This window comes from Aythya ferina (genome assembly GCF_964211825.1).
Source record: "Aythya ferina genome assembly, chromosome: 1".
NCBI lineage: Eukaryota > Metazoa > Chordata > Aves > Anseriformes > Anatidae > Aythya > Aythya ferina.
Window position 1 is genome coordinate 192,037,714 of NC_140296.1, and position 27,868 is coordinate 192,065,581.

General features: G+C 49.1%; 1 protein-coding gene and 1 long non-coding RNA gene across 2 annotated transcripts in view; one reads left to right on the top strand and one right to left on the bottom strand.

Annotated features, from left to right (window-relative positions):
- Window positions 1–27,868, top strand: part of LAMB1 (laminin subunit beta 1) — a 40,989-nt gene that overhangs the window by 5,154 nt on the left and 7,967 nt on the right. The window contains exons 5-25 of the mRNA XM_084509842.1: window positions 1,224–1,412; window positions 1,506–1,569; window positions 2,899–3,101; window positions 4,395–4,515; window positions 4,725–4,913; window positions 5,280–5,459; window positions 5,859–5,971; window positions 6,939–7,018; window positions 8,791–8,926; window positions 11,290–11,448; window positions 11,722–11,849; window positions 12,383–12,506; window positions 13,012–13,216; window positions 13,369–13,512; window positions 13,602–13,833; window positions 14,241–14,404; window positions 14,535–14,759; window positions 15,544–15,761; window positions 16,524–16,620; window positions 24,621–24,990; window positions 26,541–26,725. Coding sequence (XP_084365968.1) covers window positions 1,224–1,412; window positions 1,506–1,569; window positions 2,899–3,101; window positions 4,395–4,515; window positions 4,725–4,913; window positions 5,280–5,459; window positions 5,859–5,971; window positions 6,939–7,018; window positions 8,791–8,926; window positions 11,290–11,448; window positions 11,722–11,849; window positions 12,383–12,506; window positions 13,012–13,216; window positions 13,369–13,512; window positions 13,602–13,833; window positions 14,241–14,404; window positions 14,535–14,759; window positions 15,544–15,761; window positions 16,524–16,620; window positions 24,621–24,990; window positions 26,541–26,725 — 3,526 coding nt within the window. The remainder of the gene's footprint in view (window positions 1–1,223; window positions 1,413–1,505; window positions 1,570–2,898; window positions 3,102–4,394; window positions 4,516–4,724; window positions 4,914–5,279; window positions 5,460–5,858; window positions 5,972–6,938; window positions 7,019–8,790; window positions 8,927–11,289; window positions 11,449–11,721; window positions 11,850–12,382; window positions 12,507–13,011; window positions 13,217–13,368; window positions 13,513–13,601; window positions 13,834–14,240; window positions 14,405–14,534; window positions 14,760–15,543; window positions 15,762–16,523; window positions 16,621–24,620; window positions 24,991–26,540; window positions 26,726–27,868) is intronic.
- On the bottom strand, window positions 19,326–24,718 carry LOC311431898. Its single transcript, XR_014689696.1, has 2 exons — window positions 24,597–24,718; window positions 19,326–19,616 (listed from the first exon to the last, which is right to left on the bottom strand). It is a non-coding gene; the product is annotated as an uncharacterized lncRNA (long non-coding RNA).

Genomic DNA, 27,868 nt, shown 5'->3' on the forward strand with positions numbered 1-27,868 from the left:
TCCTGTACATCCTAAATCACAGGCAGCCTTCAGCTGAGGTTTCAGGGCCCGCAGGGCTAAATCTCTTTGTATGTAAACAAATTAATCTCTTAATTTATACCCGTCAGCTTTCCAGGAGAGCCAGCTCCTTTGCCTTGAGGCATCGGCTTGGGTTTCTTCCCTTGCCTTGAGGTGGTGTCCGAGGTGGAAGGTGGTCCCCTCGGGTCCCCTCTGCAGGTCCCCAGCAGTGAGGGACCCTCACCAGGTACCGGTGCCTCTGGGCTCATCAGGAGCTTGGTCAGGAGGAAGGCTGCAGGGGAAAAAAGATGGTTTTAGGGATTATTTGCTGGCTTTGTGGGATAGCTGCTCGAGCTGCCTTACCCCGGTGTGCATTTTCTGTCGGGTGAGATACCAGTCTGTAAGGCGGGTGGTGTTTTCAGCCAGGAAGCAGGAAAAAAGGACTTATTTCCAGCTGTGACTGAAATGTTTTTTGTGCTTGGCTCCTTGAGCACCTTGTCTGAATCCATCTGGTTGATGAAGGGGCTGCTGGCACTTCTTGCTGCAAGCCAGGTACTACATTAGTGTCTGTGTTTTGGAATGCGGTTGATGGAAACATTACTGTTGTCACAAGGTTTGGGGATCAAAGGGATTCAAAATCTTTTTAAAAAACTCCATTAGCTAATTGTTCTGAAGTGGAATACATGCAGGGAAGAAGGAAGGTAGAGTAGGGTTTTGGGACTCAGGGGAAGCTGGGTACAATACGAGTGAATGAAGCTCAACACCTCGGGTTCCTTAAGGAGATCCCTGCTCAGGGGACAGGAGGTGAGAGCCGGTATGTCTCTGTGGAAGATCAGTTGAAGAGGTATGGCAAGGAAAAAGGCTGTGCTGCTTTCCACAAGCAGTGGAAAAAATCCCTTTGTCTCCCCAGAGCCCTGCTTTAATCTCCAGTTTTGAGAAAGGATTTGGAATCTGAGAAACTTGCAAGTTTGGGTGCTTGATTGCTGAATGCTGTCTGGTCTGTGGTTTGATGTGTGTTATTTTGAAGGTCTGCCTCTGAGCAGAATGTAAAATACCAGCAGTAAAGGCTGGTAGAAAAAAAAAAAAAGTAAATATTGGAAATAATCACTGCAGAGAGAGAAGAGATTAAAATCCAGATGTGTGGATAGCTCATACTTAAAAATGTTCAGTGTAAATGCAAACAACTATTAACCAAGTACAATCTTCTTTGGTTTTCCCATCACTAGACATTCCGTCCTGCCGCAATGTTGATAGAAAGATCATCTGATTTTGGAAAAACATGGCAAGTATATAGGTATTTTGCATATGACTGTGAGAGCTCGTTTCCTGGGATTTCAACTGGACCCATGAAGAAAGTGGATGATATCATTTGTGATTCCCGGTACTCCGACATTGAACCTTCAACTGAGGGAGAGGTCAGAGGGTTTTTTTCAATATGTTGATTGTGTAGGCTTTTTCCATACAAATCCTGATTCTCTGAATCTTCTGTTGTTCTGTCTTTCCTCCAGGTAATATATCGCGTTTTAGATCCTGCTTTTAGAATTGAAGATCCGTACAGTCCAAGGATTCAAAGTATGTATGCTGTTATCTTCCAGGCTTATTTTAAAGGGTTTCTGTTCTTAGTTATTTGCTATTTAAAAAAAAAAAAATAAGCCACAAATAAGGTCATGCATTTGCCTTGGTAATAATTTTGAAGTTGTGTGAATACATTTCTGGTATGGCTTCTTTTCCTGACTCAGACAGTGATCTACTGGGAAATAACAATCACTGGTGTCAATTCAAGTGATTGTTCTTATGCACATCATTGTAGTTGGTCCTTTTCTTATTTGTTGAGGGAAATATTTTTGCTAAAGAACCCCCCTCCCCAAAATACATGCAGTTGCTGAGAGAAACCTTGGACATAATCATGTCATTGCAGGGTTTTCAGAAAGCAGAGAAACAGAACTACAAATGTACTTATCTAGAAATGCAAAATGATGTTAAAATCAACAGGGTTTTGTTTTATGTTTTAGATTTCAGAACATGTAAATCACAGCTTCTGGATGACTGGCCTTGGTAGCAGTGAATGGCTGGTCCATGCAGACGTGGTCATAAACCAAAAATGCCTGTAGCGGGCAAGTAAATCTGAAGTGAAAAAAATCTGAAGAAAAAGAGTGTCTGCTAGTTGCTATATTGCTTGAATCTTTTTTTATACAAAGTTTTAAAGGAGAGAGGGTCTGCTTTCATTGGTTTGAAGTGCTTTTTCAAGCATTGTTTCGAGTTCATAAGAAAATATGCATAATATCCAAGTGGACGTGTAGATTGAATTAATTACCACATCATTGCCTTTATGCAGATTATCCCTTGAGAACTCCTTTGTGTTTGGTCACTGATGAAGTGTTGCCTCTTTTAACAGAATATGACTAATTAAATCTGGGCAAGTTGGGTGTGTGAAAAAGAAGAATATGTTTGTGTCTTGTTGCCAACTAAGATTTTGGTCCAAAAGGCTCATAACTTTTAAAGCTTCTGGTCCATTTGTCAGCAGTTCCTTAATATCACCCCCATTTTATACTTTAAACCCAAAGTGTAGAAAGAATCAGTGTCTCCTCGGTGGTGCTGGTGTACATGCATTTAATATTTGTGCTTGTGTCTGTGTGTGCCTACAGTAAAACAGACTAAAACTCTGAATTAAGCTTAAACTAACTTTCACGGTGATCAGCATGTAGTAAATTAATGCAATTTTTGGATGTTAGGGATGTGAAGTGATACGATGTGTAGTACATTAAGTGCTGAAATTAAACCTGATCTAATCTGCCCGTAGGAAGCGTGTTTGGGAAGTCACTGCTGGCTTCCTCCCATTCAGTACAATATCTGGTAAATAACTCCAAAACATGTTTTTTTTTTTTCTGGTGTCCCCTGCAGACCTCTTAAAGATCACGAATCTGAGAATCAAGTTCGTCAAGCTGCACACACTGGGAGATAACCTCCTGGACTCACGGATGGAGATCAGGGAGAAGTACTACTACGCCATCTACGACATGGTGGTGCGCGGGAACTGCTTCTGCTACGGGCACGCCAGCGAGTGTGCCCCGGTGGAGGGCTTCGACGAGGAGGTGGAAGGAATGGTGAATATGCTCACTTTTCTCCCCAAAGCTGTTCCGGATTTTTTTTTAAGTGATTTAAAAACAATGAAGTGAAGAGATGTGATAGGAGAAATGTGAGTCGCCCTCTGCCCTCAACTTTCAAACAAGAAAACCATTGAAAACTACTCTTTGTTGGTCAACCTTTCTGTCATTATTGACATTAATCAAGTACAGAGAGCTCAGATTCAGTGAAAATAGTTCTAGCATTCCTTTTCTAATTATGTTAAAGAGCTGATGGAATTAAAAGGCAGGAAGGCAGAAAGGGAGGGTATTTGTATGGGGCTGGAGATGTGTATATTGTCTTGGTTGCCCTAAGACTGAAGTAAGTAGGGGCTTCAAAGGATGAAGCACTTTGATGAATCAAAGAAAAACTGCAATTGTATCACTCCTTATCTGCTGAGAAGTGAGGGCTATAGGTTTGTATAGTTTTAGCCCTAATCAACAGGAAGCCCTGGAGGAAAATTCTGCTGCCTGCCTTGCATGCTGTTGCGTGAGTGCCCAATCCCTTCTGGCTTGCGGGTTTGCCCATGATTTTTGCCTGAGAGTGGTAAGAGCAGCCCTGTTAATGAGTGAGTTATTAACTGCATGGAAGTGCGGAAGCATAGGGGGAGGTTGTGTGGGTTGCCCCAGGGGCCGCAGGATGCAGGTACGCTCCATTGCTCCGAGCTTTCTCCCAAGGTCTCCTCCACCTGACTGGCAGCAAGACCAGCTTTGCCTCTGAAACTGTGGGTCAGGTGCTGGTAATCCCCGGCATCAAGGGCAGTGGCTGTCACACAATCACTGTTCAGTGCTTATGTGTTGAAGGCAAAGTTGGGCTGATGGATAAAACCCATCCAGACTGTGGTGGTCTCTGCTCTTGGCTTCCAGAAGGATGGCAGGGTGACAGTGGGCTAGAATTGACATGCTGATTTAATTAGATGAGTGTTAACGTCTAATTAACAGATAACAAACAGCTAATTCTTAGCTCTAAGATGCTTTTGTAATTATTTAGGTGGAACTGTGCTGTTCTTGTTAGTGTCAGAAAGCATTTTTCATGCATTTGTTTCAGAAAGGAAAGAAGGACAAGTTTGCATGAGGACATTCCTACCTAGGCAGGCAAGGGATGCTCCTGTGGCCCTTTGTCTTGTTATGCACATTAAAGTCCCCAAAAGTATGTCCATTATGTACTGGCTGCAGGTTGGATTATCTACTTTTTTATCAGCTTTTTTTGTTTCCCCGTCCTCTTAAACCAACTATATTCCTCTCATTTATGTATATATATATTTTTAATGACAGGTCCACGGGCACTGCATGTGCAGGCATAATACCAAAGGCTTAAACTGTGAGCAGTGTTTGGATTTCTACCACGACTTACCCTGGCGACCTGCCGAAGGCCGCAATACTAACGCATGCAAAAGTGAGTTTGGGTAAACTGCAGATGATATTTCTTGCTTTTTGTCTGATATTCCTTGCTTTTAGAGCATTAACGTGTTTTTTGTGTGAGTGGGTTGTGGGATTTGTGACGCTCCGTGAAGTTCTGCATGTTCTCCAGTAGACTTTGGCCTGCCTTTTCTGCAGGCTCGCATCTCCCCTGGGGCTAAGCAGTGCTTTTTGTCATTGTCACAGAGTGCAACTGCAACGGCCACTCCACACAGTGCCACTTCGACATGGCTGTGTACATGGCCACGGGGAACACCAGCGGGGGGGTTTGTGATGACTGCCAGCACAACACCGTGGGACGCAACTGCGAGCAGTGCAAGCCTTTCTACTTCCAGCACCCCGAGAGGGACCTGCGGGACCCGGACGTCTGCGAGCGTAAGTACAGCCCTGCTCCTGGGGTAGAGTGGTTGTGGTGCTTGGGCCAGCATCCCTAGGCCTTGCTCTGGAAGATTTAGGGTTTACCGTAGCTCCTGCTCTCTTCTCCAACCCTTTTTTCATCCCAAAGATCCCGGAGAGGAGGTGTTTATCTTGGAGGTCTTGAGTGAGCCTGGCTGGGTTTTGTTTTCTCTTCAAAAATCTGGAAATGCGTTTGGCTGCTACATGTTCAACCCATGTCATGTCTAATCCTTGCGGTAACGGTGCCTGCTCTCTACACAGCAGGCGAGTTTAAATAATTCCGTGTGAGACTTGGCCTTTTCCGCTGCAGCAGTCAATAAAATGTGCCCAATGCTTCCTTCTTAGCCTGCAACTGTGACCCAGCTGGCTCCCAGAATGGTGGCATATGTGATCGCTACACCGATTTCTCTACTGGCCTCATTGCTGGACAGTGCCGTTGTAAATTATTTGTCGAAGGGGAGCGTTGTGACCTCTGCAAAGAAGGTTTCTATGGTCTGAGTGCTGATGACCCAGCGGGCTGTCAGTGTGAGTAAAAACATATGTTCCTTTCTGTGGGATCAAAAGCTCTTTGAGGAGCTGCTAGTGCTGGGAGAGCTTGGTTTCTGGGGTGGTTTTTCTCTTCCTTTCTTTCATGTTTTGCGAAAGGAAAAACATTCCTGGAGATTTGCTGCAGCTTGGAGTCCACCCTCCACTAAAGCTCAGCCCCCCAGCTGATCCTGGTGGAAATAGCAGAACCCTCCGTGTTTGTTTTTAAGCCTCTAAGCCAGGGAAGTTTTACTGGGATGGGTGGTGGGCAAAGTATGCAATTAATCTCTGACCTGGGAAATGAGAGGAAGCTTAAATATAAATATTTAAATGGGATGCTGTCTAAAAGGTAACCGAAGCCCTGTGTTTTGACCTGCTTATTTGTATTTCCCCATCTAGCTTGTGCATGTAATCCTCTGGGTACCCATCCCGGAGGGAATCCTTGTGATTCAGAGACAGGAAACTGCTATTGTAAGCGCCTGGTGACAGGAAAGCAGTGCAGTCAGTGCCTGGTAAGTAGATTACGATAAGAATAATTAGAAGACGCTGGTGTGAGGGATGCTGGTATGCGGAAAGCAGGGGGCAAGATGCTGGCCTCAGTCTGCGCTCTCCTGCAAGCAGGCGCCTGAGGTCCAGGCTGCAGCAGGCACCTCAGGGTGTGAGGAGCTGTGGAGCATGCTGTGTTATGGATGGGGACCTGGGATGTGTGCTAGGGGAGAGTCGAGGCAGGTGAGAGCATCTGGAAATTAATTCTGGTACTGCAGTGCAAGGAGTAAGACATTAGGGCACCTATCGCAGTTGCTCTGTGAAAATGAGAAATCTGGGGCAGTTCTGCCAGAGCCCATATGTTGCAAAAGACCAAAAGGTCTGAGAAGCAGTGCTACCCAAAAAAAAGAAAAAAAGATTCTCTATGCTGGCCATTTTTCAGGCAGTGATTAATTCCTACACATATGTTTCCATACATTGTTTACATGTGCTGGAGTGTTACAGAAACAGCCTGTCAAATAAAGGGATGTGTTTGTATAAACATTGACAGGCTCTCTTATCTGACAGTAAACTATATGGTAAAGCTAAACAAGGCTGGCTGGCTGCTGAGCCAGCGGTAGGGGAACAGCCCTGCACGGGCAGAGCCTGGAGCAAAGCCCCAGCAGCCCACGTGCTGCTCTCTGCTCAGGCACGGTGTGCTGGGCTGTCGTTCTCCCAGCCCTTTGTGGGTCAGGAGCCCACATCCAAAGTAAATGGATAAAAAATAGGGGTGAAACCAGAAAGCTGGAGTCCTCTGGAAGCTTTCTTTTAAAGCTGGGTGGAAAAGGGGTTTGTTTCCAAGCTCCTGAACCAGCCAGAAGGACGGAGGAGAGTGGGTGAGGGTGGTTTTGGCTCTTAAGGATGACAGCCTGGGGTGGCTTATACTGAGTATTGCAAAATAATGCTGTGCTTTTGGGGTGGATGGGGTTAAATCGGTGATGTCTCCTCCTGCAGCCGGAGCACTGGGGCCTGAGCAATGACATGGATGGATGTCGGCCCTGCGACTGCGACCAGGGGGGAGCACTGCACAACAAGTGAGTCCCAGCTCAGTTCCTCTCCTGCAATCATTCACCCCAGCAAGTTTCGCTTCGTTTGCCACCACAACACCTCAGTGTTTTCTGGAGGGCAGCATTTGGGATCGTCTTTCTGCTCTGGCATGCAGAAAGTAGCAGATCTTGATTGCTGCAAGGGGCGATAGAGGCGTCTGCATCTCTTCTGTGCTGAGCCTGCTCTTGGTTTTCTCCCCCACTGGCCCTTTAGCCAGTCTGTCTGTCTGTCTGGAGGGAAACAGTTAGCTGCAGGGCGTTGGATGTGGATCTGCACTGGGGAAGTGGAGGTTGTTCAGACAGAAATGTAGGTTTTGGAGATGCATCCATTGGTAAGAGCATGGAAAGTCCTGCCTTAAATGTCCAGTTCAGGCATTTTGGGCCGCCAGACCACGCCTCCCATCAGAGCAGCTTCCCCTGCTTTAGGTTCATGGCTTTTCAACAGCAGCACATTCCTTTGTCCTCTTTTCTTCTTCCTTCCCTCCGCAGACCCTGTGAAATGTCTGGGTTTTGTCTGAAACCACAGCAGTTTCCCGGGGGGATGGATTAATGCCACGTTGCCTGGTTTGCTCTCTACCATTTCTTGGTTGCCACCACCTGGCTCCCGCCCAGGGCGTGGGATGCAGCACCTGGGGCAGCCACACCTCACCCCAAATTCATCCCCACGCAAACCGCAGAGGTTGCAGCCTTGGCGTCCCCGGAGGGGAAACTTTCCAGCTCCCCTTCTGGGGCAGCTGGGGCACTTCAGCACCTAAAAGCAGACACTGAAGTCAATCTCCATAATTTCAAAAGTTATTTCAAGTATAAATTACTTTTAGACTAGGTTTAAAAAGCCTGGAGATTTTCCAGGAAACCCAGAGAGTTGTGATTTTAGAAAGATTTCTACATTAAATTTAAAATTTAAGGAAAGCAACATCTTTTGGTGGACTAACAAACCTTCCCATGAGACAGTGTAAGCAGGTCTCTTCAAAAATAAAACCTACCCGCTCGTTCTTCATAGTGCAGGGTGGACTCTGGGGACAATAAAAATGTGAAAAGGCAGTTTGGGGATAAAGCTACACTGAGAAAATAAAATGGCTTGTTATGGAGGAAGTGGACCTGTCCATGCCATTGTGGACAGACCTTCGCTGTCCCACGTCTTTGGCTGTGTCCATCTCTGTCTGAAGGAGCTCAGCATGGTCGGGGCTGGTAGTGCCGTGCAGAGCTACCTTGGGCAACCTCCTGGGATGTGCTTTGTCACGTACAAGAGCAGCCTGACATCCTGGGGCGTGCAGGGTCGTGCATGTTCTTGCTCTGCACAAGCCCAGACGAGCAGATCGGCTGCTTGCATGGCCTGCACGCCTGGAGCCAAAGGACAGACGTGCCTCTTGGCTGTGGATGACTGTAAAAGCAAGCGAAGCTCTCTCAGGACTGTTGTGTGGCCCCGAGGAACTCCTCACATCTGCAGCATTCAGTCCTCTCACCATCCAGACAGGGGAAACCACGCAGGCTGTCTGTTGGAAATGGTCCCTGGCTCGTGCTCGCTCCGAGGCCGTGCCTGGGCCCTGCGTGGGGGAACACCAGCTGGGCTGAGCCCTTGACAGCGCAGATGAACCAGCTGTAGAGCTTGGGATTAGGTCCTGGTACCACCTCCTGTCTAGATGCTTCTACAACCAGGAGCACTTCTCTGGTGTCACTTAAAATGTAAAAGCTGGAGGTGGCTCTAGCAGTGCCTTGTTGGAGCCAAGCTGCACTCTACATTCACCATTTTTCCATTTTAGCTGCTCGAGTGAATCTGGCCAGTGTGAGTGCCGGCCCCACATGTTCGGACGTCAGTGCAATCAAGTAGAGCCTGGCTATTACTTCATCTCGCTCGACCATTACATCTACGAGGCAGAGGAAGCCAACTTGGGTCCCGTGAGTAGCAGTTTGAGCGTGCCGCTCTGTGGGAAAGCTCCGTTGCGCTGTTTGGGTGGTGGAAAGAGGCTGGTTTATGACTTGAGTGTTGTGCGAAGACCATGTGGAAAGATGCCAGACTGAATTCTATGAGAACACTGCCCATCTGTAGCTGTTCGGTCTTAGTATCAATAAATCATGTGGTAATTTAGGGGAGGAAACTTTCCTTTTTTAGTAAGTTTAGAATCACAGAATATCCCAAGTTGGAAGGGACCCTTAAGGATCATCGAGTCAAGTTTCTTTGATCACGACCATACAGTTTAATGTCTTCATCCCTTCTTTACCCCCGGCATATACGCCCATTTCTCTTCTCCCTCTTATCCCACGTGTGGTGGGTCACCAACACTGCCTCTTTCCTTCGGTGCCAGTGACTGGGAGGGATCAGCACACATTTAAACATGTTGCTGTGTGATTTAGGGTTTCTGTGTATCAGTGGCATTTCTTTTATTAATGACCAATGACCAAGCTTAATCATGCAAAAAACTGATTTGTAAGTGAGGATCACTCTCGTTTGTTTTGCCCGCTGGCATGGTACATCGGGGTCTCTGGCTTTTTCCTGTCCCCAAGAACGCAGCCTTGCTTTTAATTCATTAAAAGAAGCTGGGTGATTACATCAATTATCCTTGCCTCCAGCAAGGAGACAGCAATGAGATAATGGTTTCTCTGAAGCAGCAGATTGCAGTCTGCCTGTAATTGGGGCACTAACTCCTAATTTATTTGTTCGAGGCAGAGTGCGGTCACTTTGCTGTTTCAGCCAAGACCGAGCAGTTTGGCTGTCAGATAGCAGTGTGGAGCTCAGCTTGGACTGCAGCAAGGGCACTTGAGCTGGCACGAGATTTTGGGTGAATTTGTGTCTGCCCAAGTGGAAGGGCAGTGCCAGGGGCTCGTGGTGCCCAGGGTTGAGGGGCTCAGCTGAAAACCTGCCGTGCCAAGCAGAGGGGGAATCATGCCTCATTTTACCTTTTGAAACTGCCTGAACAAACCATTTTAAACACTGCCAATTTTGGGGAAAAAGATTTCTTCTTTTCTTCTTAATCTGGTGGCAGAATAAGATTTGAATTTCCAGGCAGAGACCCAAGAGGAGACAAAATGAAATGGCACGGAGTTATGGGGGTTTTCAGACGGTGCCAAGTCCCGGTGCACAATCCCCACATGCTCTCACTCATGTCCTGCCTGAAATCCTTTCTGGGAGCTCCAACCCTTTGTCCAAAGCCAAAGGGTAATAATTTATAGCCTGGCTCTCTTCAAAGAGTGTGAGAATACATGAAGGGACATCCTGGAGTGATAGACGTATTGACATTTCCTTACATTTTATCCCTTTCTACTGAAGCAGCTTCCGTAGGAATGCACAGGATGTTGTTTTATAGCGAGAGCTATTCGTGGATGCAGATATATTTGAAACGGGAAGTTTGAGCATCACAGATTGCCATTTTCTGTTGCCTTTTTCTTTTTTTGCCTTATATAAAGAGTAACAGATAAAAACCTGACGTCTCAGACTGAAAGGAATGGCCAGTATGAGTTTGGGTGCTTAATGGCTAATGATAATTAGGGTCTCTGTTATTCAGTGACACCCTCCAGCAGCTCGATAGCTGCGGTCTGCTCTCTAAATGTTGTTCCAACTAGTGGTTTGGCTTGGCCTGGCCCGGTGTAATCAGGAAGCAGTTAGCACTCAGCTCGGGCAGTTAGCGGAGCAGTTTGGTGCCTTTGCAGTAAATCCTTCTGCTACAAACGTGATGTGTGAGTTATTATGACAGAAGAGTTATATCCTGCGCTGGCACAAATCATGCGTCTCTTCAGGGTGAAGTAGATGGTCAATGAGTAACTCACAGAAGGTTTTTAAATTTAATTGCCCGCCACAACAGAGAAGTAGATGAAGAATCGTGCAGTATCATTGAATCTGTCTTTCTCTTAGTGGGCTGTTACATGGAAGGTGTCTGTGCTGTGGCCTCAGAGAGTGGTGAGGCCCTGGCACAGGCTGCCCAGAGAAGCTGTGGATGCCCCATCCCTGGAAGTGTCCAAGGCCAGGCTCGATGGGGCTTTGGACAGCCTGAGCTGGTGGGAGGTGTCCCTGCCCATGGCAGGGGGTTGGAATTAGATGATTTTTAAGGTCCCTTCCAACCCAAACCATACTGTGGTTCTACATAGAAAGACAACATGTGCATGCACATGTGTTTAAAAGAGAGAACTTCTATTTTCTGGGATGGAAATCATGGACATGGCGATCCAGAAATGATCCACCAACAGAGCTCATCAGTTCACGTGTTCTAGTGGGGCTCACAAATTCAGCATATTGGTATTAAAGTCTCTGCTCCCTCTTTCCGTAGGGCGTAAATATAATAGAGCGCCAGTCCACGCAGGACCGCACACCATCGTGGACAGGCATAGGATTTGTGAGGGTCCCTGAGGGGGCATACCTGGAGTTCTACATCGACAATATCCCCTACTCCATGGAGTACGACATCGTGGTCCGCTACGAGCCACAGGTAGGTCTGTGGGTGCTGTGCCACTGCCCTGTGCACAACTGGTGGGAGACGAGGGCTTCCTGGAGGAATCAGAACTCAAAGACAAGGACAGGAGCTCTTATTTGTTTTTATTATCCCCAATATTATTTGCTTCACGGTTTTATTCAGTACAGGTGCTGCAGCACCTGTTTAATCAGCAAATTACAACATGACAAGTCAGAGGATGGCTGGAGCACTTGGCTCTCCCAGAGCTTACAGCCCTTGCTTGATGCTGATCAGCCTTTTTCTCTCCAGTTGCCGGATCAGTGGGAAAAAGCAGTGATCACTGTGTCGCGCCCAGGCAAGATTCCCACAGGTAGCCGATGTGGCAACACGGTTCCTGATGATGATAATCAGGTGGTCTCACTGCCTCCCGGCTCCAGGTGTGTATAACAGGATGGGACAGAAAGAGAAAACCTTTTTAAAAAAGAAAAATGGTGAATTCACCAAAAGCAGGCATCTGTGAGGCACCCAAACCTGCAGTGTTGAATGAATGTGCCAAAGCAGTTTCAGTCCAGCTGAAAGAGAATCGTCATGTCTTCAGTTTGCTGTGGCCCCTATGAAATTAATGAAATTTCATTATCAACGGGTTGTAAAAACATATATGCAGTACTGTGTCTGTAGTCTCAAAGCTTTTAAGTTTATTCCTGTCATCTGACTTTTGTTCACTGAGTACAGGGGGGAAAACTTGGTGTTTGCACAGCCCGTGAGCGAACATCGCCGTTACTCTTTACCTTGCCGATAAGCTTTTCCGGCTCTGACTCACGCGAGCCTCTGAAGCGCCTCTTTGCATCGTAGCTTTTGTTCTGCCCACTCTTGGCTGCTCTCTGCTATCTCGATTGCTTTATAGGGCTACCTGAAATGCCTGACGGTGCTGGGCATTTGAAGTGAGGCATATTTCCTGTTCCCAATCCAGATACGTCGTTCTCCCACGGCCAGTCTGCTTTGAGAAGGGGCTGAATTACACCATCCGCCTGGAGCTGTCCCAGTACTCCTCGGTGGACACCGAGATGGAGAGCCCGTACACGCTTATCGACTCTGTGAGCACAAATTACCTCAGGGGTGCTTTGGTGGACAAGCATTCTTAAAATCCTGAAAATTTGCATCTTTTCTGGGATGGGTCTGTGTAAATCCCAAGTGCTACCTCACGGAGTTGTTGCTTAGGGCTCAATCCAGATTTTAACTGAATGGTTTAAAGCAAGGTAGATTTCTTCAGGCTCAAAGTTGTTTTTCTGCTAAGAGGCTTTTGCTGTCTTTTACAGGACTGCAGATAGTTCCACAGAGCTGGACTTCTGCAGCATAATATATGTCGTGAATATCAAACTGTTTCTTTTGAAATGATAGGGTTTGGTAAGAATTTGTTAGATACCAGAACTGTGCCACAGAAAAGTACAAAAATTCTGTCACTTTCCTTCCAAATCCAGTCAGTCTCTCCTTTTTGGCCTAAGAAGGATGATAGGAATTGAGATAATCACAAGTTTTCACAGTTTTAATGGAGGCTATTTATAAATAGTGACACGTGGCTGTTGTAAAATTATTTTATAGCTCGTTCTCATGCCGTACTGCAAATCACTGGACATATTCACAGTGGGAGGCTCAGGCGAAGACGTGGTCACAAACAGCGCTTGGGAGACTTTCCAAAGATACCGGTGCCTGGAAAACAGCAGGAGCGTTGTGAAAACCCCGATGACGGATGTCTGCAAGAACATCATATTCAGCATTTCCGCACTATTACACGAGACCGCCTTATGTACGTAGCTACCCGCTTGTAGAGGAAACCATACCTGGAGGCCTGATGGCGCTTCCAGGTTTGCATGGGGAGCACGTGCATATGGGAAGAGCCATGGGGTGAGTGTCCTGCAACACAATTCTCACTGCTCCCTAATGCTTCTCTCTTCGTAGCCTGCCAGTGTGACCCCCAGGGCTCGCTGAGCTCGGTGTGCGACCCCAGCGGAGGACAGTGCCAGTGTCGGCCCAACGTAGTGGGAAGGCAGTGCGACAGATGTGCCCCCGGCACCTTCGGGTTTGGGCCCAGCGGATGCAGGCGTATGTGAGACCCAGTCCTCTGCGCTGGGCTGCCAATGGGGCTGGGCACTGGGCACTGAAGCACAGCCCCTTTCCTCCTCTCCTTGCAGCTTGCGAGTGCCATGTCCGAGGTTCGTACAACGCCTTCTGCGACGCGGAGACGGGCCAGTGCCACTGCTTCCCCGGCGTGTACGGGCGACAGTGCGACCGCTGCCTGCCCGGCTTCTGGGGCTTCCCCAGCTGCCAGCCCTGCCACTGCAATGGCCATGCTGACGACTGCAGCCCCTACACCGGGGAGTGCCTGCACTGCCGGGACCACACGGCCGGCCACAACTGCGAGAGGTATTTGTAACAGCGCTCCTTGGATGGCCCGTGGTGGCAGTCACAGCCAGCGGGGCCTTTGCTGTGAAATGTAGGATGTATGGAGGGAGGCAAGTCTGTGTGCCCTGGGAGCCAGGGAGTAGGGAGCACGCTGCCTGTGGCTTCCCATCTCCCACCAGAGAGCGCGTTGTGGGACCCCAAGGCTTTCCCCATTGAAACCCTCCTAAGAAGCATCTGCCTTGGGTCTCCAGCTTTTAGGCTGGAGCGAGCTGAATTTTCTCCACTGGCACAACTGCTCTGAGCTTGGGTGGCACCGGAGAGCCGCAAGGGTCTGTCTGCCTTTGGGTTCTTCATTGTCCTGTAAGGGTTTAAAATGTGAGTGTGTGTGTCTGCCTATGGTCCCCTGCATGCTGTACCCCACTGCACAGGTGCGAGGCCGGCTACTACGGAGACCCCGTCCTGGGCTCGGGTGACCACTGCCGCCCCTGCCCGTGCCCTGACGGCCCCGAGAGCGGACGCCAGTTTGCCAGCGGCTGTTACCAGGATCCGGTCACTCTGCAAGTCATGTGTGTCTGTAGCACAGGATACATAGGTACTGCCTCTGCTTTGAGTGCGATCCGATTAATCCCCCCTTTAGTTAACGGCCCTTATTGTCTCGTATTGCCATTTACGGGGCTGTGAGCCGTGCTGGTAATTCCTGCCATGCCTGCTTGTTCAAACAGGCAGTCGATGTGATGAATGTGCGTCTGGCTTCTTCGGCAGCCCCGACGAGGTCGGCGGCGCCTGCCAGCCCTGCCAGTGCAACAACAACATCGACACCACTGACCCGGAGGCCTGCGACAAGAGGACGGGGACGTGCGTGAAGTGCCTGTACCACACGGAGGGCGAAAACTGCCAGCTCTGCAAGGAGGGCTACTACGGGAGCGCCCTGCAGCAGGACTGCAGGAGTGAGTGGAGATGTGCCTGTGTTCCCCTCCTCGGCCACCCACCACGTGGCGGGGCGGCAGCAGTGACCATAGCTCTTTATAATTGACCTGGGACCATTTGGGGTAGTGGGGAATACGAATTGCCTCCAGCTGGGCTTGTGTGCAGCTGCCCTGCCACTCAGTGGGGCTGCTGGAAGGCAGGGGAGCCCTTTGCCTTCTGGGGGGAGAGAAGGGGCAGCATTTGCATGTGCTGAAAGGATGAGGCTTGGGTCAGAGAAGGGTTTCTTGCCCTCTTGTTAGTGGTCTTTGTTTCCCTCTTATCTGGAGATCACCCGTGGCAGGGTGAGGATTTGCCTTTTGTTGACACAAAGGTTCCTGCAGATGTGGCTGAGCAGCAGGAGCCGAGTCCTGACCCAGAAGCAGACTCGTCTTCCTCGGTGGCCTGATGCAGCCCTCCCTGCTCCCCTCCACAACAGGACCGGGGTGGGGACATTTTGCTGCTGCTCCCCATCCAGTGCAGCAAAAGGATTGCAGGGCAAGGAAGCCGAGTCCTGCTCTGCTTTGCACATCACCACTCTGAGCAGAATGATAGGAGCTGGGAAGGCTTGGGTTTCCTTAGTAAAGGAGGAGACAAGAGGAGGAAGGCTGGAGGGCCAGCACGGGGTCACAGAGAGCTGCTGCCACCTCACGCTGGGGCAGCAGCCCGAAAGGTGGGGATTTCCATCTTGAGACCCAAGGATGGCTGAGGGGTGTGTGTCATGGTGCTGTGCCACACGCACACACAAGCTGCCACCTCTTCTTGCAGAGTGTGTCTGCAACTACCTGGGCACGGTGCGGGAGGACTGCGACAGCGCGGAGAGCTGCCACTGCGAGGCGGCCACGGGGCAGTGCCGCTGCCTGCCCGGCGTGGTGGGGCAGACCTGCGACCGCTGCGCGCCCCACACCTGGAGGCTGGCCAGTGGCACCGGCTGCGAGCCCTGCGACTGCGACACCACCCGCTCCCTCGGGCTGGCCTGCAACGAGGTGAGGGGAAGGCTGCTGGGAGCCACCTGCAGCCTTTCTGCAGCTGGGCTGGGGTAGGATGTGTGCACGGGCTGGGTGGAGCCCACCAAAAAGTGTCGGAGCCATGGGTTGCCCTGCTTGTCCCGTAGCACCTTGCTTGTGTGGCACCTGGGGGCTGAGGGGTGAGCGAGGCGGGGGATGGAGTTAGGTGGTCATGGTTCGTTGGCTGCCACCACAGCTTGGTGTCCAAGAACATGGAGCATGATCAGAGGGCTGGGGCACCTCTCCTGTGAGGAGAAGCTGAGAGCCTGAAGAGAAGGCTCTGGGGAGACCTTCCAGTACTTAATGGGGGCCTGCAGGAAAGCTGGGGAGGGACTCTTTATGAGGGGTGTAGTGATAGGATAAGGACGAATGGCTTTAAACTAAATGAGGGGAGATGTAGATGAGACATCAGGAAGAAATTCTTTGCTCCGAGGGTGGTGAGGCACCCAGAGGCTGCCCAGAGAAGCTGTGGCTGCCCCATCCCTGGAGGTGCTCAAGGCCAGGCTGGATGGGGCTTTGGGCAACCTGGTCTGGTGGGAGGTGTCCCTGCCCATGGCAGGGGGGTGGAATTAGGTGATCTTTAACAACCCTTCCAACCCAACCAACTCCATGGTTCTGTGACTCTGCACACCCCGCTCCATTAGCAATGTCCATGTGGGTCACAGGTGCTGGGTGGGGAGGGGGAAGAGCCTTCAGGCTGCGGCAGCCCCACTGAGGTGGCCGTGTCCCTGTTTCTGGCAGTTCACAGGGCAGTGCCACTGCATGCCAGGCTTCGGAGGCCGGACCTGCCGGGAGTGCCAGGAGCTCTTCTGGGGCGACCCGGCTGTGGAGTGCCGAGGTGAGTGCTGGTGCTGCGTGGCCTTCATGCGGGAGGTGTGGTGGCGGCCATCTCGGCGCTCTGCCGCCTGCCTATGTCAGTCTGGAGACGTGACAGGAGCCCGGTGTGGCACTCGTGGTTTATTATATTTCTTGTCAGCCCCTTGCTTGGAGACCAACTTCTCTGCTTAGAAGCTAACTCTTCAACCTTTACTTCGCAATGTTGGCAGGTAGACCGGTGTGGTTAGAAAAAAACTCGTTTGGGTTCGAGAAATGATCTGGAAATAAGTTTACTTGCCTTTTGATTTTACTTACTAGAAGACTCCTGTCCCTCTTTGTGTTTTGTTAGGGAGACTGTAATTGAAAAAGTTTTTGATTTAGCAGAAGATTTTCCTTTTATTTCAGATTAAAGTAGAAGAGTGAGCAGAGACTGTAGAGCTAGTTAGCCGTAGCTGCATATGGGAAAACAGAGTGCCATGAAGTCAATTGTTTAGAAAACTGGATTCTCTCTGTCCTTTCATTATAAACAAGTCTGTTCATTAGCTGGAAAAGAAACTTCAAACACTGTCCAGACCAGAACAAACTTGTATCTCTGATCTGTTCAAATAGGAGTCTTTGCCAGGAGGGTTTGCAATAGATTAAGGTATTTTTTCCTGCAGGGAGGAATGTGCTTGCTGTGGTCTTTAATAAATCCTTTACAATAGAGATACCTCAGAGCCCATTATCGAGGCAGGTAGGAAGGTCACAGTTACCTGGTTAATGCTGCAGATGAAAGGGCTGGGGAATTGTCCTGGTTCCTGAGTACATATTAAGTTTCTCATTTCGGAGGCTGTGTGTGTTCTGGCCGTGCCGGCTGCCTCCTGCTGCTCCAGGGCAGTGGTTGTCTGCTGGTATCAGCTGTCTCCATCAGGGTTTATTGATGGAGTCCATCTGCATACCTTATCAGCAAGATTTTGCTGCGTACCAGCATTTCTGACCTCTCATCAAGTTTCTGCTGTCTTTAGAGCATGTGAAAACCTGCTTTTTAGCCTTTATGAAGTAAAAAGAGGATGTATTCCTTCAAACTCAAACTCATTTTTCTTACAAAAGCACCGCGCTTTCCTTCAGACCTGTCACCCCTTCTGCTTCCAAGTGACACAGCCTCCGAGGGAGGGGAACAACCTCCTCTCAGCCCTCGTTCAGTCCTGACCGGTGGAAGGGTGGTGTTCAGGCTGGCAGAGACGCAACCGCGGCGTGGGAAGGTCATAGCCTTCTGTGATGAGTGGTTTGCAGGCAACCTGGAAAACTGTGCCTTTTACAGAGTTACAGAGTTGCAGAGCAGTGCCCTGGAAAATAGCTTAAATGGGGCCTATAGCCAAGACGAAGCTGAAACAGAGACAGAAGGGGGTTTGTCACAAAGACAAGCCCTTGCTCAGCCCAGGCAGCCAGATTGGCCACATTCTGTATTGCATCTGGGAAAAAAAACATGAACTAGTCTGGATTGGGGGCTGTCAGAGAGCTCTGAACCATGTGAGTACTGATGAACAAGCTTCACTGCAGGCACCAAGCTGATGTGGAGGTGTGTACATCCATCCTGATGTCTCCACAGTGAGTTCTTCCACCAGCCTGGGCAAGCAGCCTCTGCCCAAGGTTGGAAATTACAGGGTGAATCACTCAAGGGATGGTAATGTCAGACCTCTTCACAGGAGGTCTTCGGCCTGCTGGCACCAATAGATACCAGCTCCTGTTGAGAAACCAGGACTGTGCTGCCCACGCTGCTGTGACACCCTTTAAAATGTTTGAGTTAGTAAGAGGGAAAATTAAAAAATTACAGGGATATGTGGATGTGGCCCTGGGTCCCAACACGATCTGCTGGAAACAAGACTTCAGGGCGTGCTTCCCCACTATCCCTGTTGGCGGCTGTGACTGCTGCAGGCTGATGTCTGTGGTTTGTCTTTGTCTGTAAATCATTGTGAAATGGGAGACGGTGAAGCAGGAGATGGAAGAGGTTGGGGTCCTGGTGCGGTGGCAATCAGGAGGGAAGTTTTTGTACCTGTTCTAAGTGCTTAGATTTGCAGTCTGTGCTCCCTGCAGTGGAGAAAAAGCATCTCCTGATGTCTCTCCTCTGCATTTCTTCAGTGCTCACAGTGGGACCAGGCTGCTGGGGCAAGCAGAGCTACAGTTGGGTAGCTCCTCAGCCCCTCAGTACTCGTGCCACCACCTGCGGGTGTCCACTGGGGATTACACACCTCAGAGAGCACCCCAGAGTCTGTAGGGCTGTGTCCTTGGAGACTGCTTACCCCATATGTAAGCACAGCACGACAATTATTCATCTAATTGAACGTAATTCCTGAAAATGGCTCAAGAGCCTGCTTGTGGGGCAGAGCCAGCCCCTCTGCCAGACTGTTCCTTAAGCCACGATTCTGCCCAAGCGTGCACGTGAGTGTGTGTGCGCGCACATAAAAATCCTTGCTAAGGTAGTAAATGACAGGATTACAAATTTCATGAAACTCAAGGCTCCCAGGCGCCCTGCTGGAGCTTTTCCAAAGCCTGGCAACCAAACTGCAGGACTCAGCACGCTGAGCTCCGCGCCGACTGCAGCCCACGTAGCACGTTTCTGGCAGCAGACTCCAGGCTCCCGAGATGCCTCTGAGATACCCCGTGGCAGCAGATGCAGCTGGAACGGTGTGTTTGTGTGGTATACGTGTGAAGTTTGTGTGTCTCATAAAATACAAAGGACGTGACAATTTTAGTATCATTAGGGTTTTAATAAACTGAACAAAGAGAACAGACCCCAGTTAGGAAAGGGCACTGTAGGAGGTTGAAAGTTAGGTTGTATTGCTAGGTCCCGTTTACATGAAGTACATACGTGTCAATATTCTTCTGTGTTGGACCTGAGTATCTTAAAAAGTAGACTCTAACAGAGCTAAGATGAAAGGAGTGTTGTTTTTATTGAGCGTTCATTACCGACGTTGGCAGAAGGTTGCTTTTCTCAGTTTTTGTTGATCTTTGTTGAGTTCCTGGTGCTGAAAATACCTGCTTTAAAAAAAAAAAAAAAAAACTTCATTGAAAGTTATCCCATTGTCATTTAAGAATAGGCTTCGTAGTCTTAATTTAACATCTAAGTCTTAATTTAACATCTGAATCTTAAACCAGGCACGTAGGCTGCTTTTATAGGAGGTTTTAGTGGTGCGGAGAGAGAGATCAGCAAACATTTCATCTCCTCCTGTTTGAAGCCTCTAAAGGAAGTCAGGCAAGTTCAACGCTAAAGGAAGTACAATTTTCACTTTCTTAATTTTAATTGACCTGTGGTCTTAAAATATTGCAACGTGTATTGGCTGTTTCCAGAAAATTGCCCTTCTGGCACAGCCTGCTAGCATGTTAAAATGCAGCACAGCTCTGGTAATTCTAAGCTGGAACGGATCTTATCTTAACACTTGTACAGAAAATCGTAGTGCTGAGGAGTTAGCAATATGCTTACGGTGTAATTTGAGTCAATAGCTAATTATTCAGAAGAAATTTGCTAGCTCTGCAAAACTTCCAACCTTACAAATTGCTGAATGGTGTTATCATCATAGTGCCTCGCTACCACCAGGAGATGATGCCAGGAAATCGTGTTTGAACAAACTCATTGTTTTCCTTTTTTTTTTTTTTGCTGTGGAGGAGTTAAACATTTGATGCTCTCTGTCCCTGATCTCAAGCAGTAAAGAAAATATTTCTGCAAAATGCTTTCTCTTCAGTGCTGTGTAGGATAATGTAAGACTCTCGCTTGTTCCCTGTCATCCCTTAATAAGCCTTTAAACACCATGACTGCCCTTTGTACAGCCCTTGTGTGATCCACTGGATCATCTCAGCTGTGGTAACAATATGCTAAGTTGCAGCTGTTGAATCAGAAGTGAGTTGTGAATATTTAACATCAGTGGGAAAGGTAGCAGAGCTCTCAGAGCAACTGGAAGAAAAATAAAGGAAAAAAAAAAGTAAAAATGAAATGTATTGATCAAGATGGTAGGAAAATAACCCATGGATACTCTGTGTGTGCGTGTTCACGTGTGCACATGTGTTTGTGAGTCGATGCAGCTGCAGTCTTTTGTAGTCACAAATTGCTCATCAGCAGATCCTGCCTAAGAATTTGGCTAGAAAATTTTCCTGCCAAAAGCGTGATTTCATTTATATTGGAGTATGCCCCAGCAGAATGTCTGATGGAGTTAAACACTCCATTAAAGGAAACAATACATCCAGGTCCAAAATGACATTTCAAAACACAAAACTGTTATTTAATATAGTAAATCCTCCTTTGAAAACCCTTGAATCCTTGGCCAGTGATTTCAAAAGACTTCTTTTACTCCCCTGTATTTTCCATGGGAGGTACTTGAGTTTCCAGCCCTGCTTACATGGGGACAGATTCGATGTGTGTCTAACAGTGGTCTTCAAAGCAGCCCAGTCCCTATAACCTTGCTGTCCTTCACCACGGCCTTCTTCCCCCTCTGTCACTGAAAGAATAGCCAGCTGTTTGTCAAGAAGGCCATTCCCAACCCAAAGAGGTTAAGGTATCTAGATCTCTCCTAGTAAACTCAATGTCTGTGTGGTTTTATAGTGCAAACTGAACCTCTCTTCCCAATTTCTGCTCTGGAGGTTGTGCTTGGCTCAGCCTGTGTGAGTATATCAGAAGAAAAACTCCTGCAACAAAGGGCATCGTTGACCACACAGGAACTGAGTCGCAGGGTGGCCAGAGGAATATCTGGATATTAATGTGATGCTGGGGTATTTTCACCAAAAAATGCACTGGGCGGGGCGTGCTGGCTCATTGTGGCACGGCATTCACTTCATACCAGCAGCTGATAAGAATCGAGGCGTCTCCTGTTTTCACATCCCCACTCATCGGCGGTGATAATCAAATGTCTTATTAATTCTTTTGGTGGTGGTGCACCCACCGTCACAGATGGTGGATGTGCATTCAGCACACGCTTATTCCTCCATGAGCTATTTGCAATCCTCTGCTTCTCCAGTCCCCACGAGGACCAAGAAAGGTCTTTTTCTTTCCTTTCCCATGGATCCTGGCTTTGTCACTGTGCTTTTCTCCCTTCAGGACAAGTGTTTTGAGAACTGGCCACAGCTAAAGTCAGTGCTAAAGGTGTTGAAGATGGTGGAGGTCCTGTGTCACAGGGCCTCAGAGAGCAGAAAAACAGTTTCTATGGGTTTCTGGCTGGCCAAGTATCATTGTTAGTGCAGTGCCTAGAAATGGGACCCCACTGTCTGATAGAGGTACTCACGAGACTGACTAGCGAGGAATGGAGCTGGTTCCAGCACTTGGTTGAGGTCACCTAGACTCTAAAAAAGATGCCATGCAACCAAACACCGGCACGTGCATGGCATTTGTGAGATGAAAGGTTTGTTCACAAGGTGTGAGCTGTAAGAGGAGCAGTGGTGCTTTCGTGAGAACCTCAGAAATGTTGCAGTCAGGGTTGCAGTAAAGATGTCTGTGGGCTGCAGCTAGAGAGACCGTGCCACAAATGTAGAAACGCCTGAAAAATATACAAAAGGGAAGGAAAAAATGGCTGGAATCTTCTTACCCAAGTGCCAAGGGAGGCTTTTTCTTTAAACTACCTGATTTTACTAAAAAATGCAGATAAAATTATCTTCACTTCCACCTTTTATTTTGAAAGCTGGTCTTCTGTGTGGTTTATGTCTTGTGTAGATCATGAAAAAGAGGACATCCAATGCTTTTGAAAGCTTTCTTTATGTATATATGTTGCATTCACACAGCTGGACTAACTCAGAGCCAGCAGTGCCTGCTTCTGGGCTTGATGCAGAATCCCAAAATGAGGAAATAACCCATAGTAATGTTTCTTTCCGCCTTGTGTAATTTTCTCGTGGGTCCCACAAAGCTCAGTTCAGACATTTCGTAGAACTCCAGAAGTGTAATTCTCCCAGCTGCTCTGCTGTATTTGGGATAAATTACTTCTTTCCCTTCTATCACCTCCCCGCAGGCAGCTGTGGAGTTTTGACTTTGCAAATGAGCTAGTGCTTAAATGCTCCTCTCCTCGTGCCCAGCATTTTGTGGCTGCAGAGATTCTGTAATCTCCATTACCATGTCAATGTTCCCAAAGCCGGGTCTGCCTTTCCTGAACATGCAGGTATTCAGGAGTAGAATTACCAAAATGTGGTGGTTTTTTCTTTCCACTTTAAGCTTTTTAAATCCACAAGTAAATACAGCGAGCTCGTTTGCCAGCAGCAAGGATTCGTGTAACTTGATCAGATCTCGGCCCCTTTGAGAAAACCCACACGTCGCTCAGCCCCTCTCTGCGCAGCGGAATTTGGACAATCCATCATTGTGGCACGGGCCCTGTTGGCTGATGGCAGGGTTAACTGACCTCCTTCCAACAGGAACTCCGCAGTTTGCCTGCAGGGAACATATTCCAGGGCGAGCTGACTACTTAAAGCACTCTGGATGTAAAGGAAAAACAATCTCTTGTGTCAGGGTATAGCTCGAAGAACAAAGGCCCATTTTGCTCGACCGTGCAGGCAGCAGAAGTTATTTTTGTCTCTGGCCGATCGTATTCAGGCTGTACAAGAAAAGTCATTTTGCTGAGGGCCCGTTTGTTCTGCCCAGGCTCTCTGTGCGCTTCTTGAACCCAAGACCGCCACCGTGGGCTGACATTGAAGCAAACAATGCCCAAGCTTGAGAACGGCTTTGTGCCGTGCCCTTTTCCAAGGGGGCATGTGCTTGGGGTGTGCGACTTGATTTATGGGCCGCTTGGAGCCATTAACCTCCTCCAGGGATGCCTGGTAAATGGATGTGTAAGCGAAGGCTTTTATCAGGCCCCGATCCTCTCCCTGTCAGAGGAATGTGTGCTTGGCCTGCCTCGTTTTTACTGTACCACCAGGAGAAGCGGACGATCTGCGCGTTTGCAAGGCCTCTCTTATTCTTCAGAGGGCTGCTGGAAACGACTGTGCTTCAGGAATTAATTGAGTAACTTCTCTTCGTGCAGGCTGGTGCCGAAGAAGTGCATTGGTCTCCCAAAAGCTCGTTAAAAAAGCTGTTGCTCAAACATTATCCCTCTAATTTGGCAGGCACCAGGAGCCTCTGGGTCTCGCCTGATAGCACAGGGAGATAGGCAGGTGTTCGCAGTTGCAAACTAAGACTAAAATAAGAATGAAAATACCTTTCAGGAAGGTGTAAATACTAACTGCGGTGCTAACAGTGTGAATTAATTTACCAAAAATCTGTTAATCGGCCTCATTGCCACCTGAGGGGGCTGAGCAATGTGTAGTAGGGCTCACATCCACAGGGGAGGGCTTTACTCGTCCATCCAGTCAGGCAGGGCTGCCCATGACCTCGTTCTTCATTTTGCAGCTTTCTGCCTGATTTTTACACGTCTTCCCTGTTCTCCAAACACTAGCCCAGGCTCCTTGATGCTTCTCTGTGTACGCTGTTGGGGTTGCATTCACATTCCTTCCCTGAACATTCTCCCAGCACCCGTGGTAGGAGCACGTCCTGCGCCAGGCCTTTGTGTAGGAGATCTCTGAAGGGACATTAGCCTGTGGATTTGTCCCGTTCTTCCCTGAAACCACCTCAATTTTAGCACCCCCGGTATCCTGCAGCATGGAGCTCTGTGGCTCGGAGATGCAGAGGATGGTTGTTCCTCGTTCGCTTTCCCCTTTCACTCAGGTTTTGCTCTTAAACCCTCTGCTGTGTGCCCGCCTGCCATTTCTTTTCCTGCCTGGGAGGCCTTGCCCTACTGATCCTCAGTGTAGGAGGGAAACTGGGGTCCCTGTCTTCGGTTGCTGTCAGCTTTTCAGGATGAATTCATACTGTGCCCATTTCTAAGAGGTGCAAGCCAGGCCCTCCTGCTCTGCCCTAGAGTTACTGCCCTGTCCCACCCCTTTCAACCCATCCTGGTTCCCCCATACGCAGCACATCCATAATTAGCTGACTGTAACCCAGCCACAGCCCGTTTCCACACTCATTTCACCACATCACAGCCATTTTTTTCCATTTTGTCTCCCTGCCACCCTCACCTGTGCCTTTTTTTCTCCTGGCAGCGTGCGACTGCAACCCCCGCGGCATCCAGACCCCGCAGTGCGATCGCGCCACGGGGCAGTGCATCTGCAACGAGGGGGTGGAGGGGCCGCGCTGCGACAAGTGCTCCCGGGGCTACTCGGGCTTCTTCCCCGACTGCGTGCCCTGCCACCAGTGCTTCGCCCTCTGGGACGTGGTCATCGGCGAGCTGGCTAACAGGACGCAGCAGTTCCTGGACAGGGCTAACGCCCTGAAAATCACTGGGGTCACTGGGCCGTACCAGCAGACACTCAGCACCCTGGAGGAGAAGCTCGGGGAGATTAAAACCATCATTGCTCAGAACCCGGCCGCCGAGCCCCTGAAGAACATTGGGAATCTCTTTGAGGAAGCAGAGTGAGTGCAGTGGGTGTTACGGGGGTAAATCCAGCTTGGGGAGGAGTGGGAACACCAAGGAGCTGGGGTGTAGCGGAGTGGCTGATGTTGTTCCCATACTGGGCTTGAGGACACCCTGCTGAGGTACACCACGGCTCCTGGTGCTGGAGTGCACCTCGCCACGTGGAGCATCCCTCCCCTGGGCACAAACCTGGCCGGGGCAGGCAGGAGCAGCACGGGCAGCGTGCCCTGGCAGGGGTGTCCCCGCTCCCGCTGCGCAGCCGATTGCCAGCCAGCCGCTCGCGCTTGCCTTGCGCTCCCCCGGGGCAAAGGCCAAACACTGCTATTGTGCGAGAGAAGCAAGGGGGAGAGATTAAATTCCTGGATTTCCCTATGGAGCCGATGAGCTGGAAACTTCCGAGCTTGGGGTGGGGGGAGCACCAGCTTTCTAACAGCTCTCGTCTCCGTTCTTCTCACAGTAAAGCCCCGCTTTTTCTTTTAAAGGTAGGTGTACTAAAGAAGGCAGTTTGGGCTTTTGCACATCAGGCAGCTGTGCAACCGTGCCAGGCTTGCTTATGCACTGCGAGGGGACTGCACGGAGCAAAGGGGAGAGGATTAAACCACAAATGTCTCAATTAGGGATACGCCGTGCCCTGCAACTCCCCCCCTCCAGCTGCAGAGCTGGGGTTGGGCTCTGAGTACCGAGGGAGCTGAGAGCAGCCAAGGAGCTGCTTCTCCCTAACATCTGCTTGTGTCTGCTCTTGTTCTTCCTCTTCTTGAGGAAGGATTGGGCTTGAGGACCGCTGGAAAGCAGCAGGCTGCTGAGCTATCGAAGGATGTACACCAACTGTAAAGATTAAACACTGCCCGATTCCTTCAGAGTGAGGAATAACTGGGGATGGTGGGGTCACCACGGATGGGAACAGCTTCCAATGCCCAGCTCTGTTCTGCAGCAGCTCTGCCTTGGATCGTGCGTTTGCCTTTCCTTTTAGGGTTATCCCACCAGCTGAGACCTGCTCGCTGAGGCTGACTGCAGGAGGTTTTCCTTCTTAGTCCTAGAGAAGCAGCTGGTGAGGAGAGATCTTTATGGAGGAGTTAAAAGGATCCATTGTATTAAAACTGGCTTTCCCCCCTCCTTCCCGAAGTTCAAATCTGTCCCATGAGCTCGTAGTAATCAAAACTGCATTTGTAGCTGTGTGGGATGAGAAGCAAATTATGTATGGATCATAGTAGTCAACTTTGACCTGTGCAGTTGCCATGATACCAGAGCATTACAGCAGCCCTCTGGAATCTGCCTCCAGTTAATCTTACACAAAGCAGCTGTTTGGTGCTTTGAGTTTATAAACGTGCTGTAGATTAAAAAGTAGTTTTGTGTGATAAAGGAAACAAAACAGTACTCTAGGTAGGCATGTTGCTACAAATCACTTCTGGCTCCACCGAGGGAGGACAGGGCCTGCCGTGGGAGAAGCGTGGCCCAGCTCTCACTGTTACTCTTCACTGAAGGCAAGCACTGGGGCTCACAACACAGAATCACAACCTCCCCCGGTAAGTCCTGCTGCTCTGTTTTCCAGGAAGCTGACAGCAGATGTTACGGTTAAGATAGCTGACTTAGAAGAAAGCCTATCAACCTTAGCAGAGAAGAGCAACAGCTCGGACAGTGACCTGAGCGCGCTGGAGACGGATGCCAAAAGCCTAGACCGTGTGGTGAAAGAGCTTGCAGAGCAGCTAGAGTTCATCAAGATCTCTGATGTGCGGGGTAAGTGGCGCAGGGAGGGGGAGAAAGCAGTGGGGTGGCTGAAGATTTAATTAGTGCACGGTTTTAAATACCGGGTTAATCTTCTAACGTGTAATAAAGTCAGCTCTTAGGAGGGCAGCTTCTCCCCGTGCGTTAGCCGAGTTGCTGATGCAGCAGGAGCTTTGTTTTGCCCCCTCACCCCTTCTTTCTCTCCCTCTGTGTATTGCAAAGCTGGCTCAAGTTCTTGGGGCACAAGAACTTAGGAGACTTTAAGACTTTAATTAAAGCATTTTAGATGAGGCACAACAGCTGAAAGCGAGGCTGATTCCAAGATACACCTGCATGTTTCGTTTGCTCTCCCCAGGCTGTGAAATTGCTTGAAACTGTTTGAAAAACTACCCGTGTCTTTAGGGGCACACCATAAAAGAGCCCCATTCTTCCAAGGCACCCAAGCCTGGTGTACCCATTGGCACGATGAAGTGCCAAACCCCCACCACAGAATCAGAGCTGGCTGGGGAAAGAGGCAAATCACAAAGTTATTGGGAAGCTTCCAAAGCTGACTTAATTCCGACTTAAAACGCATTTGAATACAGTATACATACATATATATACATATATATACACAGAAATGTACATTTGCAGCTTCGCAGGTAGTCTGGGATTGTTTCTGGTGAATGTGGGATTTCACCCAGTGTGGCAAAAAGGATGTAAAAACTGGGGAGTCCCTGGCTTGTGGCATTCTGTGGAAGAAGGCTGCCCCGTGGGGTCCCTCACACCCTCTCAGGGCCTCTCCAGCAGTTGTCCAAAACTAACGCTTACAGAAATCAGGATCTTTCATCAAAAAGTTGTTTCTTGGGAAAGCTCTGACCGGTTTCCAAGCAGCAACTGTGAGCCAGACATCCTAGGGCAAGCAACAAGAGCAAATGGCATAGGTGAATCCCTAGGAAATAGATTTAGGTATCCTGTGAACCTAAAACGTTGGGTCTCCGTTCGCCCTCAGCATGAGCAGAGTTCAGTCAATCCCTGGGGTCAGAGAACTGCTTAACTTTAAAATCCAGCAAATTTGACACACTTTCAACCAGGGAAAAAAGGATTTTTTTTTTTTAAAGCCAGGCCAAATTCTGTCCCCTTTACAACAGCACTGACCACAGCTGTGGAGGCTGT